The sequence below is a fragment of the Chlamydotis macqueenii genome, chromosome 28, assembly GCF_036417535.1.
Source record: "Chlamydotis macqueenii isolate bChlMac1 chromosome 28, bChlMac1.mat, whole genome shotgun sequence".
NCBI lineage: Eukaryota > Metazoa > Chordata > Aves > Otidiformes > Otididae > Chlamydotis > Chlamydotis macqueenii.
In genome coordinates, this window is record NC_141583.1 from 463,222 (window position 1) to 480,168 (window position 16,947).

The 16,947-nt window shown below is 56.9% G+C and overlaps 1 protein-coding gene across 1 annotated transcript; it reads right to left on the minus strand.

Annotated features, from left to right (window-relative positions):
• Nucleotides 1–3,041: 3,041 nt before the first annotated feature.
• Nucleotides 3,042–15,601, minus strand: MEX3A (mex-3 RNA binding family member A). Its single transcript, XM_086768394.1, has 2 exons — nucleotides 15,130–15,601; nucleotides 3,042–4,147 (listed from the first exon to the last, which is right to left on the minus strand). Exons 1-2 carry the CDS (start codon nucleotides 15,599–15,601, stop codon nucleotides 3,042–3,044), a joined length of 1,578 nt encoding a protein of 525 aa, XP_086624520.1.
• Nucleotides 15,602–16,947: the final 1,346 nt, after the last annotated feature.

The window sequence follows — 16,947 nt, forward strand, 5'->3', positions numbered from 1 at the left end:
GACGCGTTCGCCGCTGCCATTTCCAGCTAAAATCCCTCCATCACCAACACGAACGTTGCCGAACGCCCCTTCGAAGGGCGGCTGGGTTCCCCCCAGCCCTCCCTGCCTGCCCCCCGCAACCCAGCTCTTGCCCCAGCCGCTCTCTCGACATCAGCGGGAGAGATTTCGCACAATGAACGGATAAAATACATCCCTGGGGCTGGGGGGACCCGGGATGGGACGCGACGGAGGTGGTGGGCGGGGAGGGGAGAGGCCACTGCCCGGAGAACGGAATTGTTCCCCCTCTCCCTTCCCCGTCTCTTCCTGGGACCGAACCGAAGCCAGATTCCAAACGAGAGCTGGGCCAGTTTTAGAAAGGAGGTGGCCAGAGCCGGCCGCGGCTCTGAAGCCTTTGCCGACGCCACGCTCCCATGGGGTGACGGCTTCCGTGTGCCCTGGGACGGCACCGGGCAACGGGGGCTTTGGGAATTCGGCCGGAGCAGGGCTGGCCGGCACCCCCAGGCCCTCTGTCGCCCCACAGCACCCACACCGGCGGGTCCAAAACGCGGTGTCCTTCCCCCGGAAAGCGCTCACATCCCGACCTGCTCCCGGCCCAAACGGCTGTGCGCACCACAGGGCCGGGGGAACCAAGTGGCCGGAGATTTCTTAAAGCTTTGGGGAGGAGGTGAGTACAAATTCGACCTGGCAGTGTCCCTTTAGCACAGTTTTTTTTAAAAAAAACTTATTCCAAAACATCAGCATCCACTACAGCGCCTAGGAACGTTACCCACCCCTCCCTCCACCTCTTCCCCCTACGTAACATTTTACCGTTGATGCAAAACGGTGGAGGCACATCACGTCACACCCCTCCACCCCACATCTGGAGGCGGAAAGGGGATCTTTATCGCCGCAGAGCGCCGGAGCAGCCTGCCCCGACAGTGGCGAGCTCAGCCTCTCCTCCGGCGACCGGGGACGGCTCGAGCAGAGCGCACCGCGGCGGAGGCAGCACCGGGAGCGAGCGGCAGCAAACCGAGCAGAAGAGGGGATGTTCCCAGGAACATCACTACGATGAAAAGAAAGTCTCCTGTAACTGAAGGGGAAAAAAAATCATCTCAGGCGATCTTTATTTTTCTTTTTTTTTTTTTTTTGTTGCTGTTGTAGAACTGTCTCTGCCAAGTTGTGAAACTTGCTGGTTCAGTTCTAAATCAGGGTCCGGGATCTGTGAGCAGAAGTCAAGGGGCGGGAAACGGGGAAGCGGTGGTGGTGGCAGAAAAATTATATATATATAATTTTATATACACATATATATATATAGGTGCTCGACGAGTTAAGTGCCTATATATATATACATATATTTATAGACAGGTGTACTGGTACTTGACAGGTTAATCCAACACACATCTTTACCATCACAGCATTTTGGCATCCAGAGACCGGCTGAACAAACCCGACGACGTTAAGACGCTGGCTTGCATCTCGCGTGCGTCGGCACAGAGGCCAGATTCGAAGCCCATCCTCTCCCACTTCCCAACGGGTTAACAAGTATCTGATCTAGCAAAACCAGGAGTCTTGAAATGATTAAAGGATGTTCAACAAGGCATTTTTTTGTTTGTTTTGTTTCGTTCTGAAAAAAATATAATATATAAAAGTGGCCAACCTCAGGAAGATCCAGGTAAAGGACAGCTGAAGAGGTTTTGGTCCATAAAGAAATACTTTTTCTGCTTTTTTTTCCCCACTCGGTTTTGGGTAACAAAAGTTTTGGTCCAGTTTAAAAACGACGACAACAAAATTATATCTATAAACTCGGGGGTTTTTTTTGCTTTCTGTTGGGATGCATGTTGGTTTTGTATGGGCTCATTGCCTGTATTGCATGATCGTCTCTCTTAGGTTTTGGTGCGATATCTATATTTTTTTAAGAAAAGAAAAGCACGATGTGTTGTGTGTGCGTGTGTGAGCGCGTGCGCGTGCGTGCCGTGCGTAGCTGCAGCTGGCATCACTTGGGAAAAGGATGAAGGGTGAACTGCGGAAACGCGGCAGTCGACACACTCCCCATGGACGGGAACTCAGGACCGCGTTGAAATACCCTGTTAGTGACTCCTGATTCGTCTGATGAACAAATCCCTGCTCGGATAAGGAAAAAAGAACGAAGTTCCAGATTCCAGGTGGCTCAGAATAACAAAATAAACGCTAATCGCCCAGCGTGACTCCAATAGGTTCTTCCAAACCTTCTTCAGTTTCACCGGCGCCATTTTTATTTCTTCATCTTCTTTTTTTCGACTTTCTTTTTTTTTGTGGTTTTTTGTTTGGTTTTTTTTTAGAAAAAAAAAGGAAAACAATAAAAGTTCTTTAGCTGCTGTGTGTGGTTTTTTTTTTTGTTTAAATCTTTGAGGTAATACAGTTGTGCCCTCGTTCTAACAGGTTCCCAGAGGTTGATGGTTTCTTTCTTGCTTTTCTAAATCCCCGTCATCCGTTTTCCTTTCTTTCCATTTGTTTCTTTCCGAGCTCCCAGTTGGGCTGACATCCCTGGGGGGGAGGAGAGTAGGGGCTTCAGACCAAGGTGAAGACTGAACGCGGCTGGAGAAGAAAGGCTGGCAGGGCCCTCCCCGCGTCCCTGCTCCCTTCCCCGGCCGATCGAGATGGCCTGGCTTGGTCAACGCAGAGAAGTCCCAATCTCACCACCAAAAAAAACTGAACTAAACCGCTTCGCTTGCGAGATCCGAGTGTGTGTTCAGAGTACTTGTTTTAAAAAAGACATTGCAGGCTGGAGCATCGTTCACCCTTCAAAATTTCTGGCTTTGCTATTCATTTTAATTTTATTATTCACTTTTTTTTTAAAAAATAACATACATTGCTTGTAAAATAATTTCTTTTTTTTCTTCTTCTTCTTCTTTAAATTAATTTATTCTTTCATTCATTTGTTTGTTCTTCAGATGTCATTATTATTATTATTATCATCATTATCATTACTATTATTATTATTATCATAATCACTTTTCTTTCCTGGGCCCCCCCACGCTCCCTTCCTACCCCCACCCCCCACCCCAACGCCCTGCTCTGTCTCTTTAGGAAAATATTCTAATGGCCTGAGTGGCTGCAGCGTGGCAAACCGGGCACTCCGGATCAGTCCGCTCACAGATCCTCACGGCGCACTCCATGCAGAAGAGGTTGTGGCCGCACGGCACCAGAGCCGCCGTAACTTCGCTTTCGAAACACACCATGCACTCGCGGCTGCTGGAGACAGACGTCCGGGCAGCGGTCGTCGTCCCCAACTTGGAAAACCCTTGGAGCGGCTCCCCCTGCGACCGCCTGGGGAGACCGGAGAGATTGGGCTCTTGGATGGAGGAGGACGGGGAGCGATGTGAATTCGGGTGGATTGCGCCGGTGCTGCTGGACCGCTGCTGCTTCGAGAAGAGCACCGAGACGGGGTTGGTGTTCTCCTGCCCAGCCCACATCGGGGCACCCGACTCCGGCACCCCGTAATACAGATCTTGCTTGTTCACGCCATAGTTGGGGAAGAGGTAACCATAATTGAAATCGTTTTGGTCGTTCAGCCGGGGCGTCTCGTAGACAGGGTCGACGGAGCAGTCGCCAATGCACCCCAGGCTGTTCTGCCGGAAGGTGGAGAGCGGCTTGCAGCCCGGCGCCGGCGTGTGGACCCGCCAGGCCTCCGAGTAGCGGTTCTCCATGCCGGAGTCGGGGCTGCTGGAGAGGAAGTCATTCTCGTTGTTGTACTCCAGGATCTTGCCCGTCCTCACCGCGATGTGCGTCTCGATCTCCTCCCGGGCGCGCTCAACATTGCCCGGCGCGCCAGTGATTTCGAAGACAGGGTCCCGGTCCCGGCTTGGCGTGATGATGTAGGTGTTGGTCTGCTGCTGGATCCGCTTGATGGTGGCTCCTTTGGGGCCCACCACCAAGCCCACCACGCGGTAGGGCACACGCACCCGGATGGTGACTTGCCCCGGCAAGGTGGGAGCGCTGCCGAAAGTGGTGCCAGCCTTGTTGCGGGAGGCCCTGATCATGGAGAAGTGCTCGGCAGCAGAGATGATCTCCCGCCGGGCCATGGCCACGTCCTCCCGTCGTCCCGTCACCATGAAGACCGGCTCCTCGCCCCGCACTGGTGTCTTGATGTAGGTGTTGGTCTTTGCCCGCAGGGCTTTGATCTTACAGCCTTGGAAAAAAGAGAGAAAACAAGGCAGGGAGGTTAGAGAGGCTGTCCCGCCATGCTCCTCTCGCCTCGGGAAACCAGGCCAAGCAGCCATGTTTGCAGCAGGCCCTGCACCACACAGCAGCCACTACCAGGGGACCTAAAATGAGGGAAAGGCCCTTTCGCCTCAGCCCTGACAGCAGAAATGCCAGAGGAAAGTTTCCCCCTCACCATCCCCAGCACTCCCCACTCTCTCATCCTTGGGTGGGCGTCGCCATTTTGTGTGCTGCCCCCCACCACATAACCCCCTCCGCCACCTCCCCTCGCAAACTAGGCCTTTGCCCCTCAGAGACATCCCTGTCACAGACCCACCAGCACGGGGAGCCGGGGAGGGGGGACCCAAGCCCACCCATGGGCCAGCGCTCCCTGGGAGGAAGCTGTCCCCGCTCAGGCCCAGGCCCCACCATGTTGCTCTTAGAGAAGATGGCCGCCCTTGCTCCCGCCTCGTCAGAGTGGCGCTGGGGACAGGACGGATTCGGCTGATGGGGCCGCAGAAGAGGCTGGAGGTGGCAGGAGAAGGCAGAGGGGTGCTGAGTCCACGGCCAGGCACGGCCGATGCAGAGCCCCTTCGCCACCCCACACCAACCCACGGGGAGCATGAGGGGAGACACACAACTAAAGAGAGCAGAGCCCTCCGTGGGGACTTCTGTCCTACCATGGAGCTTTGGGGTGAATCTGGTGTGACCTGGGTCACTTTCAGGGGCCGAGTTTGGAGCAGGGATAGCAGAGATGCAGCACTTCGGGCTCCCCACCTCAGATACGGTGCGACCCCAAACATCCGGTCCCTCGCCATGCCAGTGCTTTTGTATATCCATATCCATCCCCCTGGAGCCCACCAAGCCTATTCCCCCTGCTCCTTACAGCCCAGAAAACATCTTCCCGCTTTTCCAAAAAAGGCAAGAGACTTCTCAGTGCGTTTTGCCTTCCAAATCGGTTTTTTCGAGGGGTTTAGAGCCAGCTGTGTGACTCCAGGTTCCTAGATGACACTAGGATGCCATCAAGCAACTAAATATTTTTACAGATGTTGCATAAGTTTTCTAAACTACCTCTGGAAACCCTCCCTGCTGCTGTCCCCCTGACCCCTCTCTCCAAAAGCCTTACTCCGTGCCTGAAGGCATTTTCAAAGCCTGGCACCACGTTCCCACACACACCGGGGCTTCCTCTGTGGGGAGGTTTGCTCTGAGCTCGGGTCTCTAAGAAAAATGTTAAAATGGGATTTTCCAGAGCACCGCGGATGGAGAACGGCGAGTGTTTTGCCCTGGTTTCCCAAGGATTCAGGTGTCTGAGCCAGGGCTCACGGAACAAGAGGATCAGGATACGGCACTGAAACCTCTGCGGGATCCTCCACCTCCTGCCCAGCCCATCTTCTCTCCTCAAAGGAAGCCCAGCTCTCGTCCTGGGACCATCTGACACCACCAAGTTTTCCTCAACATACTACACCGACATCATACTCTAACACAAGATGACCTGCAATCGGTGCTTCTGCAATCAAGAAATCAAGATTCCTCAGTTTGTGGGCCAGAACGTTACTATTTATAGAGATCCTAACAAATAAAAACATCTCTCGCAGCTGGGTCTTCAGGGCTGCCACTCACTTAGTGCTGCCACTTATCTGCAGCTCGTCTCACGAGACACAGACTTGTGACATTGGGGTATTCACAGGAACGTAACGAGCCCACCACCACGTATCATGAGCAAGAATCGAACCCCGCACCTTGGGTGACAAAAACACAGCCTCTTGCCAGTACAGCTGACAAGAACAACTCCCCGCGCTCGCAGCGGTGGCAGGCGCCGCGCGCGGCACAACCAACAGTCACAGCTGCGCGAAGCGTGCTCAGCCTGCCAGGTCACACTCGCGTCTCGCAGTGTCGCACGGGCACCGGGCTGCAGCCTCGTCACGCTGCAGGAGACCACGCGAAGACGGAACCCCCCGGCACAGCTTCGAAACCCCATCGCCCATCAGAGGGTCTTGGCGTTGGTGTAGGACACGTGCCGGGAAATCCTGACCTCACTGTCGAGTCCCAGTGCGACTTTAGCTCCTCAGAGCTATTTCAGCTCGCGGAGCCTCAGTCCCCCGTTCGTGGCAGGGGAAGAACAGCCGCCTCTTGCTCTGTTACTGCAAAACCTCCCCTAACACTGAGCATCGCGACGCCGCCGCGTTAAACCCATCTCTAAGCCACTAATTTCACGTTCCTGGGGAATGGAAATGCTAGATGCAACCCAGAGAAGGAGGTGGGTAAGTCCCCCAAATCCAAACCAAATCCACCTCCTGCCAAGCCCAGCGTAGCTCACGTGCTGCTCCGCGCGGAGCTTGCATCCTGAAGTGTATTGGCAACGCTTTGTTCAGTGAAGTTTCTAAACAGCTGTTGTGGACTGATGCTCACCGATGGTGGTGTGTTATTAGCACTCAGGAAACTCACAGAACAGGACTTCGCGGTGCTAGGCGCGGCACAACTGTAGAACAAAACCACGCGGACAGAACCATAGAATCAACGTTCATCCCAAAGAGCCCGTGGAGAGCAGGACAAAACCGTGAGGAGCCACCTACGCCCTCCCGCAGCCCCAGAGCAAGGCCGGCTCTCCCTGACCCATCCCTGGCAGACATTTCCCCGCTCCGCTCCTACGCCGCTCGCTCCAAAGATGGAGATTCCATCTTAGGAAGATTAACCGAGATGCCACCATTTCCCCAGGGATGTCACCGGAGCGTCGCATGGAATGGGGGTGTGAGTGGCAAGCATCCGCGCTGAAAATGCTTCCCGTGCGTCACCCCAGAGCGAAGCGGCATTTGCCAAATTCCTCGCTGACCCACGTTCTGCCTCCTGGGAGCGCAAGTCTTGCTCTCGTTTACAGAAGGACCTCAGGTAGGTGTTTGTTGGGGCTGGGCTCGGGTTCGGCGTTTTTTCTAAGCTTTGGGACAATGACTGCATGTAGGGAGAAAGGGATCTGAGCGCAGCGCGACGGGAAACAATCGAGGAGGCGACACAGAGGGCCAGGCAAGCAGAGCGGTGACAAAGGACGGGGGCTCCACGCCGGGGACAGATGGAAGGAAACGGTGGCAAGGAACACGCAGGAACGAGGGCAAACGCGAGTCACACGAGCTGGGGAGGGCGGGAGGGAGTCAGGGCTGGAGGAAAGGGGATGGAAATCGAGGGAGAGGAACGCTGTGACCCCTCCGAGGGGGGAGGAGAATTAGGAGTGCGGAGGCAAAGGAGAGACACCCCAAAATGGCAAAAGGGAGACGGGCAAGGAGCGAGCCTGGCGAGAGGGGGAGGGAGATCTCGGAGCGGACAAAAGGACGCGTGGTGCAGTGGATGGTGTGGGAAGCAGGGGGAGGAGGAGGGAGGGTCTCCGTGCAGGCCTGCAGACAGGAAAGCCAGCTTTGCGGAGACGGACAGATGGGGGATCCTGTGCTTAAAACCAGGAGGAAACAACCCCGCAGGAAATCAGACCAGCTCCATCAGGACCTGCAGCCCCGCAGGCCCAGTGGCCCAGATATCCAGCAGCTCTGAACTGGTGCAGACAACGGGCCAAGCCTCCCAGATAAACCCAGGCAACTCCACCAACTTCCAAGAGAGCTACTACGCCCATTTACACCAGCTAAAATCAGGCTGGGCTTAAATCTGATTCCCCCACCGAGTGCCAAGGCTCCCGGCCCATCTCAGCCCCAACCCTGACCTTGCTCCGCACAACCAAATGGGGGCTGAGCCATCTTCGACATGGACCCACTTCCAGCTGAGAACCAAGACCAGGATACGGCCCTCAGATCCCGGCCGGATGAGCAGCACGATCCTATGTCCTTTTTTCAAATGAAATTTGCCCTGTATGTTGGTTTTGGTTTGTTTTTTTTTTTTTAATGAAAGACTTTCTTTGTGCACAACTGAAATTCGAAAACAATATGCAACAAACCGCTTTACAGGGTGGATTATTAAAAGGGGAGAGAACTGCTTAGTAGGTGGTGTTAAAAATGTACAACTGAAAGAGAAAAAAAGGACCTGTAGAAACGATAATGATAAATAACTTTGCTGTAGTGTTCCACTCTTTCAGGCAGCGTGCAGACATCAGCTAATTGATCCCTGGCAGACTCCTGCCAGTTAGATTTGTATATCAGAGGGAGAATTAAGCCCTTTCTTGTTGTGTTTCCACTACCTAGCTTCTATTATTCCGTTTTTTTTTTTTGCCAATAACACAGATCTCAAAGCATTCTGTAGAGCAGGCTTGTATGAGTCTTTCCTCCCTCCACCCCTTCTTTCTTTTCAACTCCAGTTAACTGATTGCCAATTGACTCAAAGTAAACGTGTTTGCAAATTACCCCAGTAAGCCGCAAATGTTAACATACAGAACAAACCCTGGAGGACTGTGGAGGCTCCGGCACCCAGACCAGTTATCTAACTGGAATTAATCCCCAGAGCGGCTCGCTCCGGCTAAAAACAAACGCATGCATCGAGTCTAGACATCGCCAAACTGGGGAGGGGTGTAGGAGGGCAATCAGGGGGAGACTGGGATGCACAGCCGCATTCTCCTCGCTGCGTACCCCTGTGTCAGGGGTGAACAAATCCATCGAAACTAACGGAGAAGGCTTCAAGGGCTTGGTGCGCCCGTCCAGCTAAGGCAGCTGCTCACGAGGCCAAGGAGGGCGTAGGATGTGTCCCACCTGACGTTTACTTCACACGAACCCATGCCAAAGCTTTTCTGGCTCACAGTGGTGTAAAACCAGCGTGCATCCGTGGGGCCTGGCTGTGGTTTCCACCCAGGCTCCCACCCACCGCTCCAGCAGCAGGAAAAGGCCGGAGCAGCGTACGGGATGGATGTGCACGGGCTGCGCCCGCCGCACCACGCACGGTGTAAACGCCAGCAGAAGGACAGTGCAGTGGAAAACAGAGCCAAGCCTGTGGAGTAGTCCCATCGGATATTTTAGTTCGGTGTAAACTGGGAGTTAAACCCGCTGACAACCTTCTCCTCACCTGGCGAGAAGGCCAGACCCTGCGCAGGTACCCACTGCTGCTGGTGCAGTAGGGCCGCATCTGGCCGCACCTCCAGCCTGTCCCAGTTTACACCCAAAAGTGGGGGCTTCCCCTGAAAGCATGAGAGGTGCTGTACCCAGCTTACAGCATCAGCTAAGGATCCAGCCCCGAGGTGAGGTGGGTTTTTTTGTTTGGTTGGGTTTTTTGTGTTTTTTTTTTTTTAAAAAAAAAACACACCATACAAATCACACCAGGTCCTCACATTTCTGGTTGTCATCAGATACAAAATTATCTCTACAGACAAAAGATTTTCAGCCCTCTTCTCATTTACACTAAGACACCTTTTACCCTGCACTGGTATAAATTACACCTGAAAACACCCCACTCAGGACGTTTTGACATTGCCGGTGCGGTATAACAGGGCCTGAAGGCAAATTAGGACTTGGCCTTTTTTCTATTACAGTTATAAAATTAAAGAGGACTGTAAAATAAACAACCCTCAAATATCTCTGGTAAGGTGGGGCACTCTTTTCTCATTTAAGATGAAAGCCATGTTAAAAGACAAGCACACAAAGAACATCACAAATAAACCCTTCTGAATATCTGTGGGGTGAGATTTTGCTGCATTCAAAATCTGATGAAAGTGGTCTCAAAAAACACAAATGCACACAAAAGGACCACAAACAAACAACCAAATCCCTTCGCATTGAGGCTTTATTGCACTGATGATGCAAGTTGTGTTTACAAGAAGGGAAAAAAAAAAAAAACGAAACCACACCACCGTGCCACAGAAATAAGCAACCGCCCCATTTCAGTGCAGGGATTTTCAGCTTTTTCATGTAGCAATGAAAGTTGTTTATAAAAAAAAAAGGAAAAAAAAAAAACCACCAAAAAAGAAAAAGCAACGCGACCCAAAAGCAACAACCCAGATGCCACAGACAATCGCCGCCTTGTTGTGCGGCGGAGGAAAGTTGGGAACGTGGGCTGGAAGCCCCCCGGCCCCGAGCAGCCGCTCTCCGCCAGCAATGCATCACACCGGGGTGGGTGTGACCGCGGCCCCCCGCACCGCGCCATCCCGCACGGCGCCATCCCGCACAGGCTGCGAGCCGGACGGCGCGCGCGGAGGAAAACGGGGCAAGGCGAGCCGGCGTGGGGGGACGCAGGAGGAGGGGGCTGCCAGACAAAGGCAGGAACCCAACGCCAGCACGCTTTCCCACTGCCCTAGATTCCGGCCGGCCGCTCTGCGGCGCGGTTCACTCGGTCAGCGCGGCAGCCAGCAGCCGGATCCGACGCGCGGAGCGCGCGTGTCTCCCTAGAAAATTCCCTTTGTCTCTCTCCCAGACCATTTTCTCCTCCCACCTCCCGTTCAAACCGCACAAAGTCGATCCCCTCCTGCACTTTCCCTGGCGTAAATTCAGCGGGATTCTCGTTAACACTTCGCACCGCTCTGACACTGACCGCAATCTCCCTCCCCCTGTAAGGCCCATCTCAGGCTGCCGGAGCGGCGTAAGGAGCCTGGTTTTCAGGCCCCACCAGACCGGCTGGCTTTAGCGCCCAGATTGACGCAAAGCAACCAGACAACGGGATCTGCCCCCTCGCTGCCTCTCGGATGCTGTTCATCCATCCACCTCCACATGGTGGGCAGGGGAGCTGCAACCATCGGGCTTCCTCAATGAGAAAGGTTTCCTTGGACTGTTTTTAAAATGCTGAAAGCATTAAGAGTGTGTTTGGAGCGACACAAAGAGCCCAATCACCCGGAGTTAGTGGGGCCTCTCGTTAAATTTGACTTCACCTCGCCAAGAAAGAGCAATTTACGTGAAGCTCCTCTCTCACATCATCTCATTCCTGTTGACAACAGGCCAGTTAGAGCCGGCTGGGAGATGCTTCATCAAAGGGCGTCTCTGGGTACAGGTGACAATGGATGCTACTATCGACGGTAAGAGCAGAAGCGCTCTCAGAGGGAAGGTACCTGCTGGGAGCGGGCGGCTTGCACTGTTGTGTTCCGCACGGCTGGAAGCCAAACCGACCCACTACCTTCTCCCCACACCTGCAGGCACCAGGCACACAAAGAACCGTGACCGTGTCTCCCCAGCTACGAGATCCAGCCTTAAACATGGCCCAGTTAGAGTCCAGCAGCTTCTTCCCTGGCTCCCCTGACCAAGCAGCCCAGTTTGTCAGTAGAAGCAGATTTAATACCGACAGAAAAGTCGTACACGCCTCTTCATCAGCCCGATCTACACCTGCCTCAGGTGACTTCTGGGGAAGGACCAGGACATCTCGGTGGCTGAGGATTCCTGCCCCTTTCTAAGTTCACAGCCTGAACGACCTTTGGACATCCTCCACTCTTCCCAGCATCTCTCCCATCTCAACCCACACCCTTGGGTTGTAAGAACCTTCTCCTTCGCAGCTCCCTTGGTGCCCCACCATCTCCTCAAAAATCACCACCTCAGTGCTTTGTCTTTACACCCTGGCAAATTTATCTGCATGGCTCTGAGAACACGCGCGGTCCCGGCAAGGCTGTTGCAGGGAAGATGCTCACGAGAAGAGTGGGCAGCTGAACACAAGAGCCACCAAATAGGCCGAGACCGGCTCCAGAACCAGAGCACCGTGCATGCCACGGCACGTGCCAGGAGGTTCAGCCACCCCAGCTCAGCACGGCTGAAGTTCACGCTCTTGCCACGCGCCAAGGGAACTGGGGAAGGACCTGCCAGAGCTGCGACATGGGCAGAGACATCCCGGCTCCTCACCCCAGCAGCAACAGGAGGGCATGCACGGAGGTCATGGCTCCACTTCCAGCCAGGGAAGGGAAGTTGTTGCCAACCAGGGCCGGGGGCAGAGCAGAAGAGGCCATCAATGTTGAAGGGATAGTTATTACTTTCTCCACTCGTCCTTCCTTTTCCGGTTCCCTTCACTCCAACTCGCAAAGCAGTCCCTGGCACATCCCACCAGCCACCCAACCCTCCATCACGGAGCCCGGGGCATCACGACGGAGGAGCCTATCCGGCCAATTCCCGCAAAGCCCCCCTTCCAGCAGTCCACGATCTCGTCCCGCCGAGTCCCCCAGCCCGCCCGGCTAGCAGTCGCATCGCTGAAGAAGCGCCGCTCGAATTCAGCGCACAAGCGGGCACCGGCGCAAACTCGAGCGAGGTTTCCAGCACGCGATTGGCTCCGCGAGGGCACGTTCACAGTTCCCGGGGAAAGCGGGGAGTCGCCGAGCGCCAGGTTCAGCTCCCGCAGCATCTCTTGTTGGAAGCGGAGCCACCCCTTCCGCTACAACTAAAACCTCTTCGCAAATCACACTTACAAACATTCCCACTAAAATATTCAGGGCTTGAGCCTTATTTATACCCAAGTGCCTTCACACTCTGCCGGCAAAGCACAGGGCAGGTGGAAATCCCACTGCCAGATCCACGTAAAAAAAATCCCATGCCCAGATCCAGGCCTCTCACACACACGTGTCAGCAAGGTACACTTTCAAAGATGGTAGATGTTATTTTAAAATACGAAGGAACAGTGTGGTGCAGCAGCTCAGAAAATATCAAGTTAATGAAAAAGCTCAAGCCTGCTACCAATTAAAGCCCTGAAATATTTTTCATTCCACTACCACTTTTTTCTCCCTCTCTTTCCCAAGACGCTAACCACCTATCCAAAGTACCCACAAACCACTCCTTTCCTTACAAAACCATCACCCCACGAGCAGCGTCACCAAGGGGGTGACAATCTGTGATTTCTGGGTTCCCCCCTGGATTCCCGGTCAGGCACCCAGGAGAGTGCAGGATTCGGCCCCCCAGGGGACCCCCGCACCCAGCCGCACCTGAGAGCAGACCCTCCTAATCCGGCCTTCACCCGAAAACCAGAGCCAGGAGACAATCCCGCAGGCCTTTAAGAAGACGCGCAAGCCGCAGTCTCCGCTGGAGGAAAGGAGCTGTGGCCGCAGGGACTCTGCCGAAGCAGTTTGGGTTTCCACCAGCACAAGGTCCGGCCCGCCCGCCTCTAGAAAGGGGCCCAGCTCGCACCATCTGCCCCACAAACTGATGGAGCACTGCCGAGTCCGCCTTGCCGGGGCTCCAGCCCACTGACGTTTCCCAGTTCCCCCAGATGTGGGAAAGCCCTCACACAGGCTAAAAATGGTGGAAAAAAAAAATCAATACTATCCAGGTCTCCACGTTCCTCTCCATCACTCCGGCCATGCCGCTGCGTACCGAACACACCAAAACACACTCCCTTCTCCGGAGTCTGGGGCAGCAGCGAGACCCAGGCAGAAAACAGCCCGGGTACCTCCCGCACCGGCTAGCGCTCCCCTTCGATTCCGCCCGCAGAACCTTCTCTCTTTTCTAACTTTATTAAACAAAGGGGGCCTGATTCTCCATGGCCTTGCACCCGCCAGCGCCGTTGGTGCAAAGCCTCGCCGTTTCTGGCCGGGCGCTCAGCTCGTGGCGGTGTAACAGCGTGACGGGGAGGATCAGGCCCAGGCAGGACCTCCTTGGCCAAACCTTCACCCCCCTCTCCAGCCCCCATTTCCCCAACTCCCCGCCGCAGGGGCCGCCATCCAGGGGCGGAAGGCAGAGCAAGAGCTGTTCCCTCCGCCGCACACGCCCCGAGTTTCGGGGGAGGCCAGCACCCCTCTGCACTCCTGCCCGGTCCATCCCAGTATGGGGACCGGCTTCCAGTCTCCCTGGTGGGAGCGAGCTGGGCCACCCCAGGCCCCATTGTTCCCAGCCATCAGCCATTTGTATCCCCGCGGTTTGCCCATCCCTTTTCTGGGAGCACTGGTCCCAAGGAGCCACCCCCCCACCCCATGTCAAACTGCAAAAATCCCGGCTCGGGCCATTTTAATTCCCACCCCAAGAGGAAGCATCTGGATTTGGGAGCCGCAGCCTCTGCCCGTCACACTTTCAGAGCATCAAGTTACTCGCTTAGAGAAAGGGAAAAAAAAATCCCACTTAGCCACAGCATTATTTTATGTTCTTTCCCCTCCGTAAGCCACACAAAACTTCTCTGCCAGCCCCGCGTTTGAACCCTGCGCCGGCTCCCGCAATGCCCACGAGCGGCTCGCCCGAGCTGCGCCCCCCCCGCCCCACGCACACTCGGGAGCTGTGGGGGTGGGCGAGGGGTGACTTAAGAGTGGGTGTGGTGTGTGTATATATATATATATATATATAATTTTTTTCTTTCCGAGCCCTCCTCCATTCCACCTCGCTCCGAACAGAGCCGGGAGGAGAACAAAAGCACCGCTGTCGCGGAGCGCGGGGGGCGGCGGGGCCGCGCGTGGGGCCCACGCGGGACGGCCGCCCGCCCGCCCCGGGGGGTCTCCCTGCCCTCAGCCCCCCACTCCCACGCTCGCAGAAGGAGTTCAACTCCCAGGAAACCGGTTGTTCGGCCCCGCGCTAGGCCCGCCGGCCCCGCCACAACCACACCCCCTCGCTCCGCCGAACCCAACAAAGGGGATTTTTTTTTTTCCTTTTCCTTTTATTTTTTTTTTTTTCCTCTCTCCCCCAGCGCGCCGAGCCCGGCCGTGGTGCGGGGAGGGCAGCCAGCCCCGCTCCTTTCCATCCCCCTCTCTCGCTTTATTTTCATTTTTTAAAAAAAAAAAAAAAAAAAGGAGGAAGGCGGAGAGCGCGGCTCTCAGCGCTCCGGTGCAGACAACCGGACAAGCCCACGCAAGCATTCCTATAGATTTCTCCCCAGCCCACCCCGCGTTTCCAAAAGAAAGCCCCCCTGCCAGAAGAGCAGCGACCCGTCCCGGGTCGGGGGAGTGAGGCGGGCTTGTCCCCTCCGCTTTGTCCCCGCTGCAGCTGGACCGGCCCCGGTCCCGAACAATGGGAAGGGAGCGCGGGGCGAACGGCGGGGGGAAGTTGGCGGGGCGGCCCCCAGCGCCCCCGGCCGCGGCGGGGGGAAGTTTCCCGAGGGAAGGGAGCGGAGCGGCGGCAGGACGGGGAAGGCGGGGTGGGGGGGTGGGGGGGGTCCCGGTTCCCCGGCGCTCACCTTGCCGACCGACGATCTCAGCCACGTGTTCGGAGCTGGGCACCGGCACGCACTCGGTGGTGTTGGAGCTGCTCTTCAGCCGCAGCTCGGCCTCTTTGTACAGAGCGCACAACTTGGGCTCCGCCGCCCCGCCGCCCGCGCCCGACGAACCCTTCGGGGCCGGGGGCGGCGGCGGCGGCGGCGGCGGCGGCTGCTGCTGCGGCGGCGGCGGCGGCGGCGGCGGGGGCTGCTGCGGCGGCGGCGGCGGCGGGTTATTGTTGTTGTTGTTGCTGTCCTCCACCAGCACCACGGCGGAGGAGGAGGAGGAGGAGGAAGGCTCGCCTAGCCCCAGCAAGCAGAGCTGGTCCAGGGCGAGCTGCAGCGCCCGGTCATCCTCCAGCAGCGCTCTGTCTTTGCCGCTCCCACCGAAACAGCCTAAATCGCCGAAACCCCCGTTCCTTTCCATTATCCCTGGTACTACCAGGCTAGGCATGGCTAACAAAGACTTGAGAGGGGGTTGGGTGGTGGTGGTTGGTTGGGGAGGGGGGGGGGGTGTGAGAGCGAGAGGAGGGGAGTGGGGGGGGGGGACACAAAGAGCTCGGGAGGGAGAAGGGAGAGGAGGGAAAAAAAAAAAAAAGAAAAAAAAAAAAAAGGCAGAGGGAGAGAAACAGAGAGAGAAAAGGACCCTCCGCCCACCTCCCCTCCGCCTGGCCAAGCCCCTTTCTCTCTGTAACCCGAGCTCCCTCGCCCAGGCACTTCCAGCCCGCCGGGGTCCCCCCGCCGCCTCCGCCCCCGGCTCCCGGCCGCCGGCGGGGGGTGCGCGGGGCGCGGGGCGCGGAGCCCCGCGGGGGGAAGGAACCAACTCTTTTGTTTGGAGGCGGCTGGGCGCAGCGGGAGGCTGCCCCGGCCCGCGGCCTGCTGGGGGATGTAGTCCCCGGGATGCGGTGCCCGGGATGCGGTCCCTCGGATGCGGCGCCTGGCCACCGCACACGCACGCACACACCCCACACCCCCGGCGGCAGCGGGCCGGGGGGCAGAGGGCCGCGGGGGGACGCGCCGTGACAGGGGTGGAGGGGAATTTAGGGGGACCCACTGTACAATGGGCGGAGGGGGCTGCGTGGGGACCCGCCATGCAATGAACGGATGGAGGGGGCTTCGTGGGGACCCACTATGTCATGGGTGGAGGGGGCTGCGTGGGGATCCATTGTGACATGAGCGGAGGGGAATTTGGGGGGACCCACTGTGCACCGAGGCCCCACCACACCACGGGCAGAAGGGGCTGCGGGGAGACCTGTGCCGTGAGGGGGGGCTGCGTGGATGCTCACCGGGCACAGCCCGGGCACGGAGGGGCCTTCCAGGAGGGGAACGCGTGGGCACCCAACAGCATCCACCCTGGCGCAGTGGAGCCACGGGTGGAAGGGGTGTGCGTGGGGACCCACCATGTCCAGAGGGGTCACGGGTGGAGGTGGGGGCTGTGTGGCGGACCTGTCGGTGCACACCCCGTTAAGGGGGGGGGTCTACCTGGGGGCCTGCCGCTGCCCACCCGTGAGGGCTGGGAGCCTAGAGCAGCCCACGGGGATAGCAGGGCCCTTTGGGAGGAGCGGTGGCGGCATAGGGACACCCCACGGTGGAACTGCTTCGGCTGGAGACCGGGGGAGTCAGTGGGGTGACGGGGCTGGGCTTGATGGGGCAGGTCCTGAGGGGCTGAGCCCACCTCCCGTGAACATGTGCAAAGGGGCAACACGGCCTTCGAAGAGGTGCTGGGTCCCCTCAAACATGGGAAGCTTCAGTCTTGTGATGGGAAGACCCCCCAGTTGAAACCGCAAGGATTTGAGGGCC